At 43.2% G+C, this 15,053-nt stretch overlaps 1 protein-coding gene across 1 annotated transcript in view; it reads right to left on the bottom strand.

The window, feature by feature from the left end:
* Positions 1–10,397, bottom strand: part of CAND1 (cullin associated and neddylation dissociated 1) — a 31,027-nt gene extending 20,630 nt beyond the window's left edge. Inside the window, exons 1-3 of the mRNA XM_008048047.2 lie at positions 10,295–10,397; positions 8,557–8,700; positions 417–571 (exon numbers count right to left, since the gene is read on the bottom strand). Coding sequence (XP_008046238.1) covers positions 417–571; positions 8,557–8,696 — 295 coding nt within the window. The 5' untranslated portion in view covers positions 8,697–8,700; positions 10,295–10,397. The remainder of the gene's footprint in view (positions 1–416; positions 572–8,556; positions 8,701–10,294) is intronic.
* Positions 10,398–15,053: the final 4,656 nt, after the last annotated feature.

A 15,053-nucleotide genomic window follows, 5' to 3' on the forward strand; every position in this document is an offset into this window, starting at 1 on the left:
ACAGCTATGTCTGAACCATGTCAAATTTTATATAATAAATTCTGATGTAGAGCAAAATCAACACAGAAAACAAAAAACTACCCAGAACTCATGATTCTGGTTACCTTTTCCCTCATCCCACAGGCTGGCATAGCTCTAGACTGCAGTACGGTACATGCAGTAGAAACATCCTTCAGAACTGACGTTCATAGGAGGTACTCACATCCAACAAAAATGACACTCACTTAAAGCCGAGCTCATTTAAAAGAAAGCAAACACAAAACCCAGGCTTAAGACTGCAGTTGTTCTCACTGTAAGAAAGGCTTGAAAAGACCTGTCAGGAGAGCCACCCCTCTCCCTCCTTGGCCAGGGGGGAAAGGAGCAAAGAGAAGCACCTCTGTCAGGCAGGAGACAGGAAGAGACGTGCCCTCGCTTACCACTGGAAGCTGGAGGGAGCTCTCCAATTACTGTTTTAAGACCAATGCTTGAAATGTCTCGAAGCTGCTCCTTATCAGAAAGCATGTTGGTGCAGAGGGTGTCGACAATCGTCTCTACTTGGTACTCTTTCACTTTACTCACCAAAGGACCAAGACTGTAAGACAAAGAAGAAAAACTTTGTGACACTAGATAAACACAAAGACAGGAAAACCTGTAAGTAGAAATACGAACTCTTCTACCAAGAACTGTCAGCATAAAGTATACACCACTACGCCCGTATCACAAATAGTATACAAACAAGGATGTAAAATATTTTTGAGTCAAGATCCTTGCGGTTGGTTTCTAAAGTTGTCCCACTGATTGCCATCATTATTACCAGGAAACTGAAGATGCTTTCCATATCCCATCCATAACCCTGCAAACACACAGAAAACTTGCTACGTTGCTCAGGCTGGCCTCAAACTCCTGGGCTCAAATGATCCTTCTGCTTCAGCCTCCAACACGCCTGGCAGAAGACTTCTTCTTTTTTTAGATTAGAAAATACAGTGTATTTAGAAAGTGAATGAGAGAGAATGAGAGAGAGAGAGAGAGAGAGAGACTGATTGAGATTGACTGATTGATTCATCGCCCCACGCATGGGGCGGGGGGGGGCAAAGCCACAAAACATGGTGGCAGGTATTGCTCCAAGAGTGCATGGCCACATCAGTCTAGTAAGGCAAGGGCCCAGATGACTTCTTAATAACAAAAAGGCTCATTAGGAATCTGCTCCTACCGCAGGTAACATGCATCAGCAGAAAACAACAATCATCAGCAATAGTAAATGTCCACATACATAAAAGGCCATAGTTAAAGAGTAACTTTTTTCTTCGGTCTGTAAATAATGCTGTTGTTACGGACACACACACGAACACACACCCTTGCCAATATATCAAGAGTGGCTGTAGCACAAATGACAGGAGGAAGTAAATGGAACCAGGTGACAGGGTTTGACATAGCAACTCACACCAGGTGGGACAAGACTAACTTGGAACAGGTTGTGATAAACTCAGAATGCAGCTTACAATTCTTAGCCTAGAGTAGCAATTAAAATAAAGAGCTATAACTAAAAACAGAGGGGTCAAAATGAAATATCATAAAATAATGATTCGCAACTTTTTGGTCTAGGATCCCTTTTTACCACGAAAAAAAATTACTGAAGACCCCCTCCTAAATTTTCTTTATGTGGGTATGTTTTTCAGTGTTTGCCATATTAAAAATTAAAAATAATAAAACCCATTACATGTTAGTAATAGTTTTTTAAAGAAAAATAACCATATTCTCAAAAATTAAAAAAATGAGAACAGCACTGTCTTACATTTATGCAATTAAAAAAATGTCTGGGATTAAAAGAAACAACTGAATTTTCATATCTGCTTTTGCACTCAATCTGTTGTGATGTATCATGTCATGTGCCCTCTAGAAAAACACACTGTACACTTAGAAGAAAATGAGAGGCCCTAAGGAAATAACGCTTCACTCTTGATCACAGGATAGTTCAGACCCTTTCAGGGTCACAGGATGTCTTTGCCAAGTCCCATCATCAAACTTTGAGAACTGCTGCTATATGGCGTTTGATTAAAATGGAACAAACAGAAAAGAAGTAAAAGGGCACATCTAAATCCAACCACATCATTATTTATAATAAATGTTACTATTAAATAATAAGTCAGAAACCAGCTGAACACTCCTATTAAAGGACAGAAACTAACTGGGAGTGGTGGCTCACACCTGTAAACTCGGCACTCCAGGAGGCTGAGGCGAGAGGTTTACTTGAGACCAGGAGTTCGAGACCAGTCTAAGCAACAAAGCAAGAAGACCTCATCTCAATTTAAAAAAAAAAAAAAGAATTTAAAGAAAAGGGGGGGGTTGACTAAAAAATATAAAACTAAATTTAAAAATAAAAGAAAGCAAGATCTAACTACCTGCTGTCTACAAGAAGCATAATTTTAAAATAGAAACACAAATAGGCCGGGCTCAGTGGCTTAGCCTGTAATCTCAGCACTCTGGAAGGCCAAGGCAAGTAGACTGCCTGAGCCCACATCTCTACAATAAATACAAAAATCAGCCAGGCATGGTAGCACAAGCCTGTAATTCCAGCTACTTGGAAGGCTGAGGTAGAAGAATCGTTGGGGCCCAGCAGTTCTACCCTGGTGTGGCCGTGAGTGTGCCACTGCACTTCAGCCTGGGCAACAGAATGAGATTCCAACTAAAAAAAATAATAATGATAAACAAACAAATATATATACACATATAAACACAGATACAATAGTAAGTAAGAGAATAAGATACACTATGCACACACTAATCATAAAAAGTTGGAGTGGCTGGGCGCGGTGGTTCATGCCTATATCCCTAGCACTTTGGGAGGCGGAGATGAGAGGAATGCTTGAGCCCACGGGCTAAACCAAAAAATTAGCCGGGTGTAGTGGTACATGCCTGTAGTTCCAGATACTTGGAAGGCTGAGGTGGAAGGATCAACAGAAACATTTTATACTCATAAAAAAGGTCAAACATCAGGCTGGGTGTGGTAGCTCATGCCTATAATCCCAGCACTTTGGGAGGCCATGGGTTCGAGACTAGCCTGGGCAACTTGGTGAGACCTCAACTCTACAGTAAAACAAAAAATTAGCAGGGAGAAGTGGCACATGCCTATAGTTCCAGCTACTTGAAAGGCTGAGGTGGAAGGATCACCTGAGCCCAGCAGGTCGATGCTGAGGTGGCTGTGAGCATGCTACCACACTCCACCCTAGGCGCAGAGAGATTCCAACTCAAAAAACGGTCAAACATCAAGAAGACATGACAACGTGCATGTACATAGTCACTGTCAAAGAATCTCCTCGACCAAACTTCAGTTGGTTCTCCTAAGCCCTCCTCTCTTAACAAGTCTTGGCCTAGGACCCCATCTCGCTGCCCTTATACCCCCTCCTCCCACTTGTTAGCAATAAATTTCCTCTTCTCCTTATATTCAGAGTAGAGCCCAATCCCTCTCCCCTATTGTTGTAATCTTGACACGTAGCACAACAGTCCAGATTAAAGTCTTCCTTACTGTCTAAACAAACATCAGAACAAAGTTGCCTTTAACATCATACAGCTTTAAAACACATGAAGGAAAAACTGACACTATTACAGGGAAAGGACAAACCAGCACTCATCGTTGGAAATTGTCATACCCCTGTCAACGGTCAATAGATCAAAGAAAGAAAAAAAAATGTCTAATTTATAAATCTGAACAACAGAATCAATACCTTGACCCAGCTGACTTATATAGAAACCACGTAACCTAACAACTGCAGGAGACACTTTCAAGTGCATCTCAAACTTTACCAGGATGCACCATACGGATGGAACCATAAAACAAATCTCAATAAACATTTAAAAGTGTAAAAGGGGGGGACATTGAAATCTTCTCTGACCACAATGGACTTAAATTAGCATTTATACTTTCCTATTTATTCAAATTTGCACCTAGATATGCAAACATCTAGATAACCCCCAAATATCTGAAAATTGCTTCTAAATAACCTATGGATCAAAAAAAAAAAAAAAAAAATCACAATGAAGAGTAAAAATATTTCAAACTGAATGATAAAGAAAATATAAAAATTTGTAGGATGTAGTTAAAGACGTATTTAGAAGAAAATATATATCTTTAAACCTTTAAATGTTTAAATTAGGAAAAAGTCAGGAGAAAACCATAACAGAAATCAACGAAATAGGCAACAAACAACAGAGAAAATTAACAAACCTTGAAGTCGGGTCTTTGATAAGATTAGCAAAGTTGGCAGATTCCTAATTAGGTTAATTGAAGTGAGAAAAAAAAAAGGAGATAACACAAATTATCAAAATCAGGGTTTAAGGAGATTCACTGATGGCATGATGGTTTAGGCAGAAAATCCTGAGGACTCATTAAAACTACTCTAACAGGTATGGGATATTAGGGTTCCTGGCAGAAACACTCAGTATTGTTAACATGTGGATTCTCTTCCAGTATTTCTATTGCTCTAATACAATTCCAGTCAAAATTCAAACAAGCTTATTTTTTTAAAAAGAAATTGACAAACGGATTCTAAAGAGTACATAGAAATGCAAGGGCCCTAAAAGACTAAGTACTCTCATGAGAGGAAGAACAGAGCTGACAGCTGAAAAGAGCCGCACTAATGAAACAAAAACACACAGTCTAGAAATAGACCCACACTTTCATGGCTAATGATTTTCTGACAAAGACACCAAGGAAATTCAGTAGGAAAAGGCCTTTTCAATAAATGATGCTGCAAAAACTGGATATCCATGTGGAAAAAAAGAACTAAATTCCTACTGCATGCCCTTCACAAAAACAAACTCAAGACAGATCACAGAACTAAAAGTAAAAGCTAAAACTATGAGGCTTATCAGGAGAAGCATATCTGCAGCCCAAAGCAAACAAAAATTTCTTTTTTATTTTCATTTATTTGAGTCGGAGTCTCACTCCGTCTCCCAGGCTGGAGTGCAGTGGCACAGCCACCACAGTCTCGATCTGCTGGGCTCAGGGGAATCCTTCTGCCTCTCAAGTAGCTGGGACTACAGGAGCACACCACCCCGCCCAGCTAATTTTTTGATTTATTGTAGAGACAATGTCTCACCATGTTGTCCAGGCTGGTCTTGAACCTCTGGACTCAGGTGATCCTCTCCAAGCGCTGGGATTACAGGTATGAGCCACTGTGCCCAACTGGTAAACAAAGATTTCTTAGGTGACGGAAAATTAACCATAAAAGAAAATTTTAAATTAATTTATAAATTAAATCAAACTTAAAACACACTGAACTGGGGGAAAAAAAACTATCACTCAATAAAAAGAAAAATTCAAGTTAAAAAACTGGAAAAGTCCACAAAAAATAAATGGGCAATCAACAAGGCTTGACATAATTAGCTCTCAGGGACATGCAAATTAAAACCAGTTCCACACACTTACTGACACAGCCAAGTGTCAGTGAGAACACTGAGCAACTGGTACTCCCATGTAAAGTAGCACAAATCACTCTGGGAGACAATCTGGCATCTTCTTAAAAAGCTGAACAGACAACAGTGATTTCACTCAGGGTTCTATCAGGGAGAAGTGAGAACCCACGTCCTAAAAGGGACTCGTGCAAGAACATTCACTGTGTGTTCATCACAACAGGCAAACTCGTGAAAGAAGCCAAAATAAGCCAGTCATCCAGAACTCTGGGAGGCTGAGGCAAAGGACTGCTAGAGCCCAGGAGTTCTTGAACAGCCTGGGCAACACAATGAAACCTTACTGCTACGAAAAAATGAAACAATTAGTGAGGGGTGGTGGCACATGCCTGTAGTTCCAGCTAGTAGGGAGGCTGAGATGGCAGATAGCCTAAGCCCAAGAGGTCAAGGCTTCAGTGAGCTATGACTGTGTCACTGCACTCCAGCCTGAATGACAGAATGAGAACCCAACTCAAAAAAACAAAACAAAACAAACCCAAATGAATAAACAAACTGTGCTATTAATGGACTATTAATCATTGATAAAAAGGCATGAACTACTAACACAACGTGGATGAATTTCACAGACACTATGAGAGCAAAACAAGGCAGACACAAGAGCATACACTGCATAATTTCATCTAAATTAAGTTTTATCACAAGCAAAGCTAACCGAAGGTGACAAGGAACAGGCCACCTGAACTTGAACATGGTGGCCCTGAACGGGGAAGCTGTATAAGGACACAAGCCTGCCTCTCCCAATGGCTGTCCATCTTTCGAAAAGGCCTGTCTTCTCCCCACCATGCCACCTCCGCAACACACTGCACATTCTACTCGACTTCACCGACCTGCTTATGTCCCACGACCTCACTGCTTTGGTTTCAGAGGCACAGTCTGCCTTCCGGCTTCAGGGCTGACCACCCCTGTCCACCCCGGCAACGGCCAACTTTGCCAGGTTTCCTGGCTATCTTCAGCACAGGCTCACCCCACCCCCGATACACTTTAGGGTCCACTCCTCCAGCATCTGGCGAAAACCTCATGATTTTTACAATTAGGTTGGCATTAAATTAACCTGAAAAGAATCAACAATTCTATGATGTTGCATTGTCCCATCCAAGGACAGGGAGGGGGAGAGAGAGAGGACTTTTTAATGTTAAAGTTAGTCAATGTCTGACCTGGAACTGGTGATGATGTCAAGTGGGATAAAGCATCCTTGGCCTGTTCTCCACTCCAAAGATACATCAAGCAAGATGCTAGCTTTTGAAAGTTCTTCACCTCTCTAATTAGAGTAAGCAGCCTAAATGCTTTTTGTTTTGTTTTAAATTAAGAGTCAATGTTGGATCTTATCAGTGTCTTGACAACTAACCAGAGAGTTTTTTTCTTCCTTTGACCTATTAGCATAATAAAGTAACTGTATTTAAAAAGCACATAATATTACATTACCCTAATATTTACCCTTGGACTAAGCCCTACCTGGTCATGGTATGCTACTCTTAATACGTTGCTGCATTTTATCCTGAACATTTATTTTTGTTTATCTGAGTCAGGGTCTCACTCTGTCACCCAGGCTGGAGTGCAGTGGCATGATCATGGCTCACCGCAGCCTCAACCTCCTAGGCTTAGGTGATCCTTCCGCCTCGGCCTCCTGAGTAGCTGGGACACCAGGCGCGCACCACTACACCCAGCTAATTTTTTAAAATTTTTATGTGTATAGATGGAATCTCACTATGTTGCTCAGGCTGGTCTTGAACTCCTGGCCTCAAGCAGTCCTCCCAGCTTAGCCTCCCAAAATGCTGAGATTATAAGCATGCGCCACCACACTTGGCCCATTCCGAACATCTAGAAGTTGTTCTATATTTTCTTTTTTCAGTGTTCTTTTAGTCAGGATCTGTTACCCGTAATTTGATTTAAACAAAAGTCTGGAAGGTTTCATACTTCATGTTCTGGAACAGTACTAGAACTATTTGTACTGGAAGGATCTGTTCTCTGAGGTTTCAAAGACAGTTGTGAAAGGTTTCTGGACCTTTCTTCTGGGTGTCAAGTTCTTTGACAATTTTTCCAACTTCTATCTATTGGGATTTTCCTTCCTCTGAGAATCAGCTCTTAGACTATTTACTCATTATTATGATTTTATCTATTAGATAACGCAAAGTGCTGGCCTAACAGTCATGGGTTACAGCACCTGGCCCATTATATAACTTTTACATGAAACTAAAAACTGTACTTACTAATAACTTACTGCATAAATTAAGGGCGTCGAAAACTTGTCATTCATTCATTAAATGGACCATGAATAGAATCTACTGCGAACTCAAATTCCATACCCTACCAAGAAAAAGAAACCCAACTGCCAAATGGCCACAAAAATGGAAATAACTGACACTGGGGACATCAAGAAGGGGGAGGTAGGGAGAGGGGCTTAGGGTTCAGAAATCGCCCGTTGGGTGCAGTGCTCTCTCGCTGGGGAATGGGCCACCTGAGACCCAATCCCCATCACTCCACCATGTGTCCATGGAACAACCATGCACGTGCATCCCTGAATCTACACTAAAAAGGGGAGAAAATTTAGAAGTTCCGCAATTTTTAGGAAAGATTCTCTATAACCACGTCTCATCAGTATTGTTTGGTGTTAACCAGGGTTTAAGCTGCTGCTACTCCTAAGAGTTTCATCATTTGTTTTTATTTTCCTCAATCATTTGATTTTTAAATCTCATCCTCACTGGAATACTAAGATAGAGACAGCTAAAAGAAACCAGGTGACGGTCAAACAAGTGAGAGAACCACTGCTTTGAGAGGCGCCTCCTGTGCTTCCTACGAATTACAGAGATGCCCCCAAAGGCCACTTTTAGAAATTTGCCTGCCATGATGAAACCGCTGTGTGCCACAGACAAACACGAGGCATTCATTCGTCACTTGAGAATCCTTAACAAAAGCTCTAGAAAGACCTAGGACAAGGCTATGAGAACTTAGGTGTGTTCAGAAACTGCCCACGGGGCACAGCGGCCACTATCTGGGGAATGGGCCTCCCGAGACCCAACCCCCCCAACACATGAAGTGCCACGGAGCCATCACGCACAGGTGTCAACCCAGGGCTGGATGGGCAGAGGAGTCCAACCAGCGCCCACGACTTACCACTTCACAGCCAGGTTCTGCACCTCCCCGTTTTTATCTTCCAGCAGCTTCAAGATCATCTTCACCACCTTCCTTTCACTGTCATCATCCAGCTTGATGGAATCTTTCTGCAGCTCCGTCATCAAATCATTTGTGGCCATAAACCTACCAAAAAATTAAATCTGCTGATCATTTAAAACTTTTACAGCATCAATGAAAAGGACAACTTTCCAGACCAGTGCCGTATCATTCACCCAACAAAAACACAGTGCATTTCACAGCTCATCCACTTTTTAAAAAGTGATCATAAATTCAAACTGAAAGCCACCAAAGGAAAGGGTCACACACTTAGAATTCATTGTATCCACAGAGACAGACAGATGGCTGTTTCTCAAGTACTGATACATTCTACAGGAGGTCCATTATCCAAAACTACCTCCCCCAGGTTGGTCTCCACTTCAGACCTACTAATAGGAGGACCTCCAGCGGATGTTCTTCCCTTCTCATTCAGCGCACCATGGCTTTCAGGGGAGAGCACTTCTCTACTTTTGCTTTGATCCCGGAAGCCTTTAACCACAAACATTAAGAACATCTTCCTTGCATAAAGCTATGTGTTGCACTGGGGGTCACATATCACAAATTACTGGACATTTTCCAAAATACAAATTATCACCTTAATTCCAACTCCCATCATTAGGTAGTCGATGGACTTTCAAAAGGGCAAAGATGTGTTTCTAGAGTTGCTCCACCTGATATCCACCCCTTTCCCTTTAAGAACCACTGCTACAGAAAAGTCTGGCACTGGACAGCCTGACAAAAACCCAGAGTGACCAATTCTCTGATCTCAGAGTCTCTGCTAAAATAAGGTAAACAGAGTCTCAGATTCCTCTCCCTTACCTTATCGATCAATTCACTGTTTTAAAAGGAATTTCTCAAAATGAGATAATTACAGAAAAAAAAGTCATAAGCCTTCTTTAAAAGCCAGACGAACTTCTCCTGTGATTCCTGGTCCCCATGGAAATAATCCGACTAGAGCAGTTACTTGACACCTTTTTCTTTTATTCAAACCAGATCCAGTCTAAGCAAAAATCCATTATTTCATACTGTATACAGACATGTCAAAATCCATGTTTAAAGCAAAAAGCACAACTGCTGGAGCTGGACTGGTCAACAGCTTTGAAGACTGCCCAGCAGTGTAGGCAGTGACCCACGTGGTACAGGCTGGCCAACAACTGAATTCAGCAGCTCATTACACACAAGGTGATTTTAAAAGTGATTCTAACAACTAGTATGTTCATCTAATGCTGAGGTGACAAAGTTTAAACCGCGTGCAAGCCTGCAGTTCGATTCTTACCAAGTTCAGTAAAACTGCTTATCAAGAAAAGCTCATGTTTACATTGGGGTCTATGAGATAAAGTGTGCGTGCACTTTAAAAATGGCCATAGTTGCCCTAACTGGAAGCCTCTCTCTATTTTAGAACACGATGACAAAAAATCAAAATGACATAATTTTCACGAATGTTCTACAAAGCGAAAAAAAACAGCACAGCACATTAATACAGGCACTTCTGCACATCAAGCACTGAAGTCATCTTAACCATTTCAAATAAAATCCATTAAATAACTATAATAGTTATGGTCTCCAAGAACCACTGCAATGCCAGTTATCTGCTTCAAAAAGAAACAGTGGACCAGCTTAGGCAACACAGCAAAAACCATCTGTACAAAAAATCAAAACGTAGCAGAGTGGTGGCGCGTGCCTGCAGACCCAGCTATTCTGGAGGCTGAGGTGGGAGGATTGCCTGCGTCCTGGAAGTTGAGGCTGTGGTGAGCCGTGATCGGTGCCACTGCAATCCAATCCGGGTGAGACCCCCAACTCAAAAAAAAAGAAGAAAAAGAGAAAAGAAACAGTGATAATCAATTCAAGTAAAAAACAAATAATTCCCAGCAAAAAGTTTTTGTTTCATGATTATGAATGGTTTTCCTGGCGCACAGATTTGTTCCTTTACTCATCCTTTATTCACTATCTATCATGCAAGAAAGCCTGGACTAAGACCTAAGGACAGGCACAGAGTGGCCGCTGTCCTCAAAGAGCATTTATTGCAATAAAGAGGTACAATGATTTTCAAAATACCACTCAACAGCCTTTTAAAAAGTTGAAACGAGCACTAGCAAAATCAGTGTATTTTTAAAAATCAGAAAAAGTAGACTGAGATATTGTAATACCAAGAGCTACTTCCCAATAGTGACCTCGACATCAAACAGTCCTGGGAATAATTTCTTCCTTCTGATCATCTGATATTAGATGTGCACCACCAAGCTCCTCCCCAAGTAAGTGGTCTGACCCGTCTGAGAACTGTCTGTGGTAGGCTAAAAGCCGGGTTGGCAACGCCCCTCTGGCATTTACTCTCTGGGGCGTGGTACCCAGGGCTGTGATGCCACAGACAGTCTCCTGCTAACTTCTTTGTCAAATGAGACAGAAACAGAAACAGATCTCAATCTCGTCATTTTCAGAAACCATACCCAAGAGCACATCGCAGTGATCAAACCCAAGAACCGACTGTCAGGTTGGAGCTCAAAGGGTGAGCAGGAACTTGAAGGGGAAAGCTGGCTGGAGACTTGGATGATTGTTCTCCTTCTCCTCTTCGGGGGTGGTGGTAGAGGAGGGCAGAGCACCTCCACGTGAGGCCTGTGGGACAGTCAGTGCAGCAGGAGCACAGACCCCCGGTGGAGAAGGAAGACCGGAGAAGGGTTCCCGAGGCCCAGGCTGAGGCCCAAATGGGAAGGGCCTCCACATCCCTGCACCACGGAGCGAGAACCTAGCACACACCAGGGACTGTGCTCGTCAGGTGGGTCCAAGGGCCACACGACGCGGACACGAGTTCGGCTGTCTTGGAGCTTCACCACAGCCAAGGAAGAGAAACACTCACCTTGAAAACTCCGTCTATGAGGAACGATTGTGTAACTGTGGACTGAGAGGAACGCTACGAAGGAAAGTGTCAAGAACACACAATGGCACAAAAAGTAGCACCATTCTCTAATGGGGGTATGTGCGGGGCAGACTGAGATCCAAAGGGTGGGCGAACGGCAGGCGAATGGGCAGCAGCTACTACACAAAAGCCAAGAATGTACGAGATATGCAGACACACCCAGACCTCGGTCTTCCCTCTCAGAGCTGGGAAGCCACCGCGACGCACCGGGAGAGATGGAGCAACCACAAGGAGATGTGTCCTTCAGAAACAGGACTCCAGCGACACTGGAGCACTCTTGAGAGAACCAGTCTTCTTGAAGCCAGACTGAGCAGAGCCCAGTGAGGAGACGCACTGAGCCGTGAACATGAGAAATAACAGCACCCTGAGTTAGGGTGACAGCAACCAACGACAATGGGAAAATGGACACAGAGCTGGTCCTCATGATTTGTGGGTTCCACATCTGTGGCTTCAGCTACTCATTAAAGTGCAGCTGTGACCCCCAAAGGAGCGCTCCCCGTTTCTCCATCACTTGCAGACAAGTGCAGAGCAGTAAACAACCGGAACCGGGTGACACACACAGTCCAGCTGCGGTGGGACAGGTGATGCCTTGCCTCCCGGGGCCAGCCTTCATGCTGCACACAAGCCTCTTCCCAGCCTACTGGAGTGCCATGTTTCTCACGTGTGGGTTTTTTCTTGGTGCTCTGGCTGTGTCATCAGGCTCTAGGTAGAGCGCTGAGGTGCTGCCTGGCATCCCCATGTGCGAGACTGTGATACCCCTTCTGGAAACACACGTGCGAGGCAAGCTTCGCTCAGGCCCATGTTACAGCACTACTGACTGAATTCAAGGTCAGGGAGTCAACGACATAGACTACATAAGTGTTCTGTCTTTAACAGAAACACACGTGCAGCAAGACTATGAAGGCATGAACTGACGAGAATGCTGTGGCCAGGCCTCACAGGAACCTAACTCTGCCATTCTCTCAGAAGAAAGGGTTCAGCACGTGCTAGCTCAGCATCCGCCATACCTTTCTAGAACACAATGACTACAGATGAGCACCAACTCCTAAAACTTCACACTGAACAGTTTAAAAGTTTATTAGTTGTGAGATTGATTAATAAACATCCCTTCTTCAAAATGGGCTAGGCCCAGGAAGGGTCAGGGATGAGCTAGGAGGAAACCCCTAACCCAGTGCACCAGGCAGCCAATGTGTCCAGTCCAGGATGCTAGGGTGACCGCGCAGCCTCTGCCATGTCAGGTGGCTCAACCCCTCACCACAGGAGAAAGGAGGAACTCTGCTTAAACTTAAAACTACACTGAGTGGATGCTCCTCTGATCTCACGCGATAACATCTCAGCCAGAGCGAACAGGTAAACACCATACATGAATGTCCTACAGCCCAACTTCGTCTGCTCTTGGCCAAAAGCGGGCACTGAGAGCGAAAAAGACAGCAGCCTCTGCCGTCCATATGCTGCTCTGGGCCTCAAACCTAAACCTCAATGTCACTGCAAACCGATCGGACGCTCAACAGCTGAAGCAGACTGTTCTCTTGGACCACAATCATCTCAGAGAGTATCCACTTCACACGAGGTCACTGAGCAACACAAAATGCAAAATACCAAACATCCCCCTCTCCAATTAGACAAGTGACTACTACTTCTTTGCCAATTACTGCCTTCGGTATAAAATGAACTAAGTTGCAAATCACAGAACCGCCTCACTTTCTGACAACATGCAATCTACCGAAAACTCTGCTTCCTTAGACCCTCCCAAAATGACCCCAACATCCTTCTACTGAGACACTGTAGAGCGTGTTCTCCCTCGCTGAGTAGTAAACCCAACTGTGCCAGGAATGCCTATATAAGAGAATTTCAAGAAGGAAAAGGGGATAACTGTGCTTAACTATTAAAAAGACGGTCAAAGAAAATATCCACCAAGTCAGAGGCTGCCAGGGGTTCGAGGCAGAGCAGCTACAGGAAGCTCAAGGGGCAACAGCTCAGGACACTGAAGTTCATCTCGCAGTCAGTGGGAATTGGTGCGGGAAGCGATGGGCAGCTGGGATACCTAGGAAGAAAATTCTAACGACCAGAGTGAACAAGAGACTGGACTAGGAAGAGGCCTGAGATAGCAAGACTAATATGAGAAACATTCATCAGGAGACTAAAGGAGAGGTGAATAGTCGAAGGTTTTCTGCTTGGGACTTTCAGCGGATATTAATTTAACCGGCCGAAACAGGGATAAGGAAAGCTTAGGGTAGGAAAAGGAGAAGACGAAAGGTTAAGTTTCAGACTCCTCTGGAACTCCCAGGTTGGTGTAACTTGCAGGTAGCACCATCTCATTCATTTATTCAACAAGTATTTGGGGGCACTAGCCTATGAAACTAGCCTGCAAACACAGTGATGATGAGACATGCTCTGGAACTCCCATACCTGGTTTATCCTACTGGACTGATTAGGGAGGACAACTTACTCATCTTTAGTAAATCCAACGTAGAGAAACAAAAATAATGGCAGAGACAGGCACCTAGCACTGCACAGTAACTCTTCCCACCCATACAGAAACACAACCATGCCTGGCTACCACCCACCCTTCATACAGAAACACAACTTTACCCGTGCTTACAAGTGAAATCTTGGTGATACCGTCACCTTCATCACCCAGTAAAGCAATCATCTTGAACGATATCGCACACACACCACTGTCCCACTTTTTTGAATTTATTTCTCAGAGAGCTATGAATTAAGCTGGAACAGTTTATGTTTTGTTTGTGTAGAGAAAACTAGTTTCTTTCTTCCCACTTTTCCTTAGTGAGGTCTCTCTTTTTTGGATGGTGGGCCCTAATTATTGCTGAAAATCAGTTCACAGTATATCGAACACAAGAAAATCACCTAAGTAAAATCAAGTTAAGTGACTGTCATCAACTCGCAAAGCATTTTTAAAAACACCCAGAAGTCACCTTCTTAATCTCAGCAAACCTATTTCTTTTGCTTAAGCTTGCTTTTCCGCAAGCACAAGTGGTCAAGATAATTTCACGTGCTGCTTCCTGTTATGTCATTGCAAATGCCCACACAGTGCTTTCAGCTATGTGATAGGATCTGTAGGGCTCCCTCCAGTTCTGAACCCTATGATTTTTATTAGCCTGAGACTCTTATTAGCATTTTAAACCTTTTCTGAGAGAAAATACCTTCCAATGTCCAAAACACCTAAAAAAAGAGATTTGGTACCATAATCCGTTACCAAGCTGGGAAATGCTAGGATTCTACAATGCAGTTGATTATTTTAAAAAGATTATATCAAGTGGTATTTAAATAAATAATTGACTTTACAATGGTTTCTTGAAGGTTCCTAAAATCCCTATATACTTTTTTCCTGACTCTTGAATTGAGATGCAATTCAAACAAGCATCTACTGAGAACCCACAGGCCAAGAACTCGGCAGAGCAAAGGATTCCATTCAGTACCAAAGTCCCCACCCCTCCAGAGTTCCATGGCCCACATCCACCCACCCAGCGCAGTCAAGGTTCACTGTCCCCTCCCCCAGAGAAGGTTT

Source organism: Carlito syrichta, unplaced genomic scaffold, assembly GCF_000164805.1.
Source record: "Carlito syrichta isolate Samal-C Ts95f unplaced genomic scaffold, Tarsius_syrichta-2.0.1 Scaffold120475, whole genome shotgun sequence".
Taxonomy (NCBI): domain Eukaryota; kingdom Metazoa; phylum Chordata; class Mammalia; order Primates; family Tarsiidae; genus Carlito; species Carlito syrichta.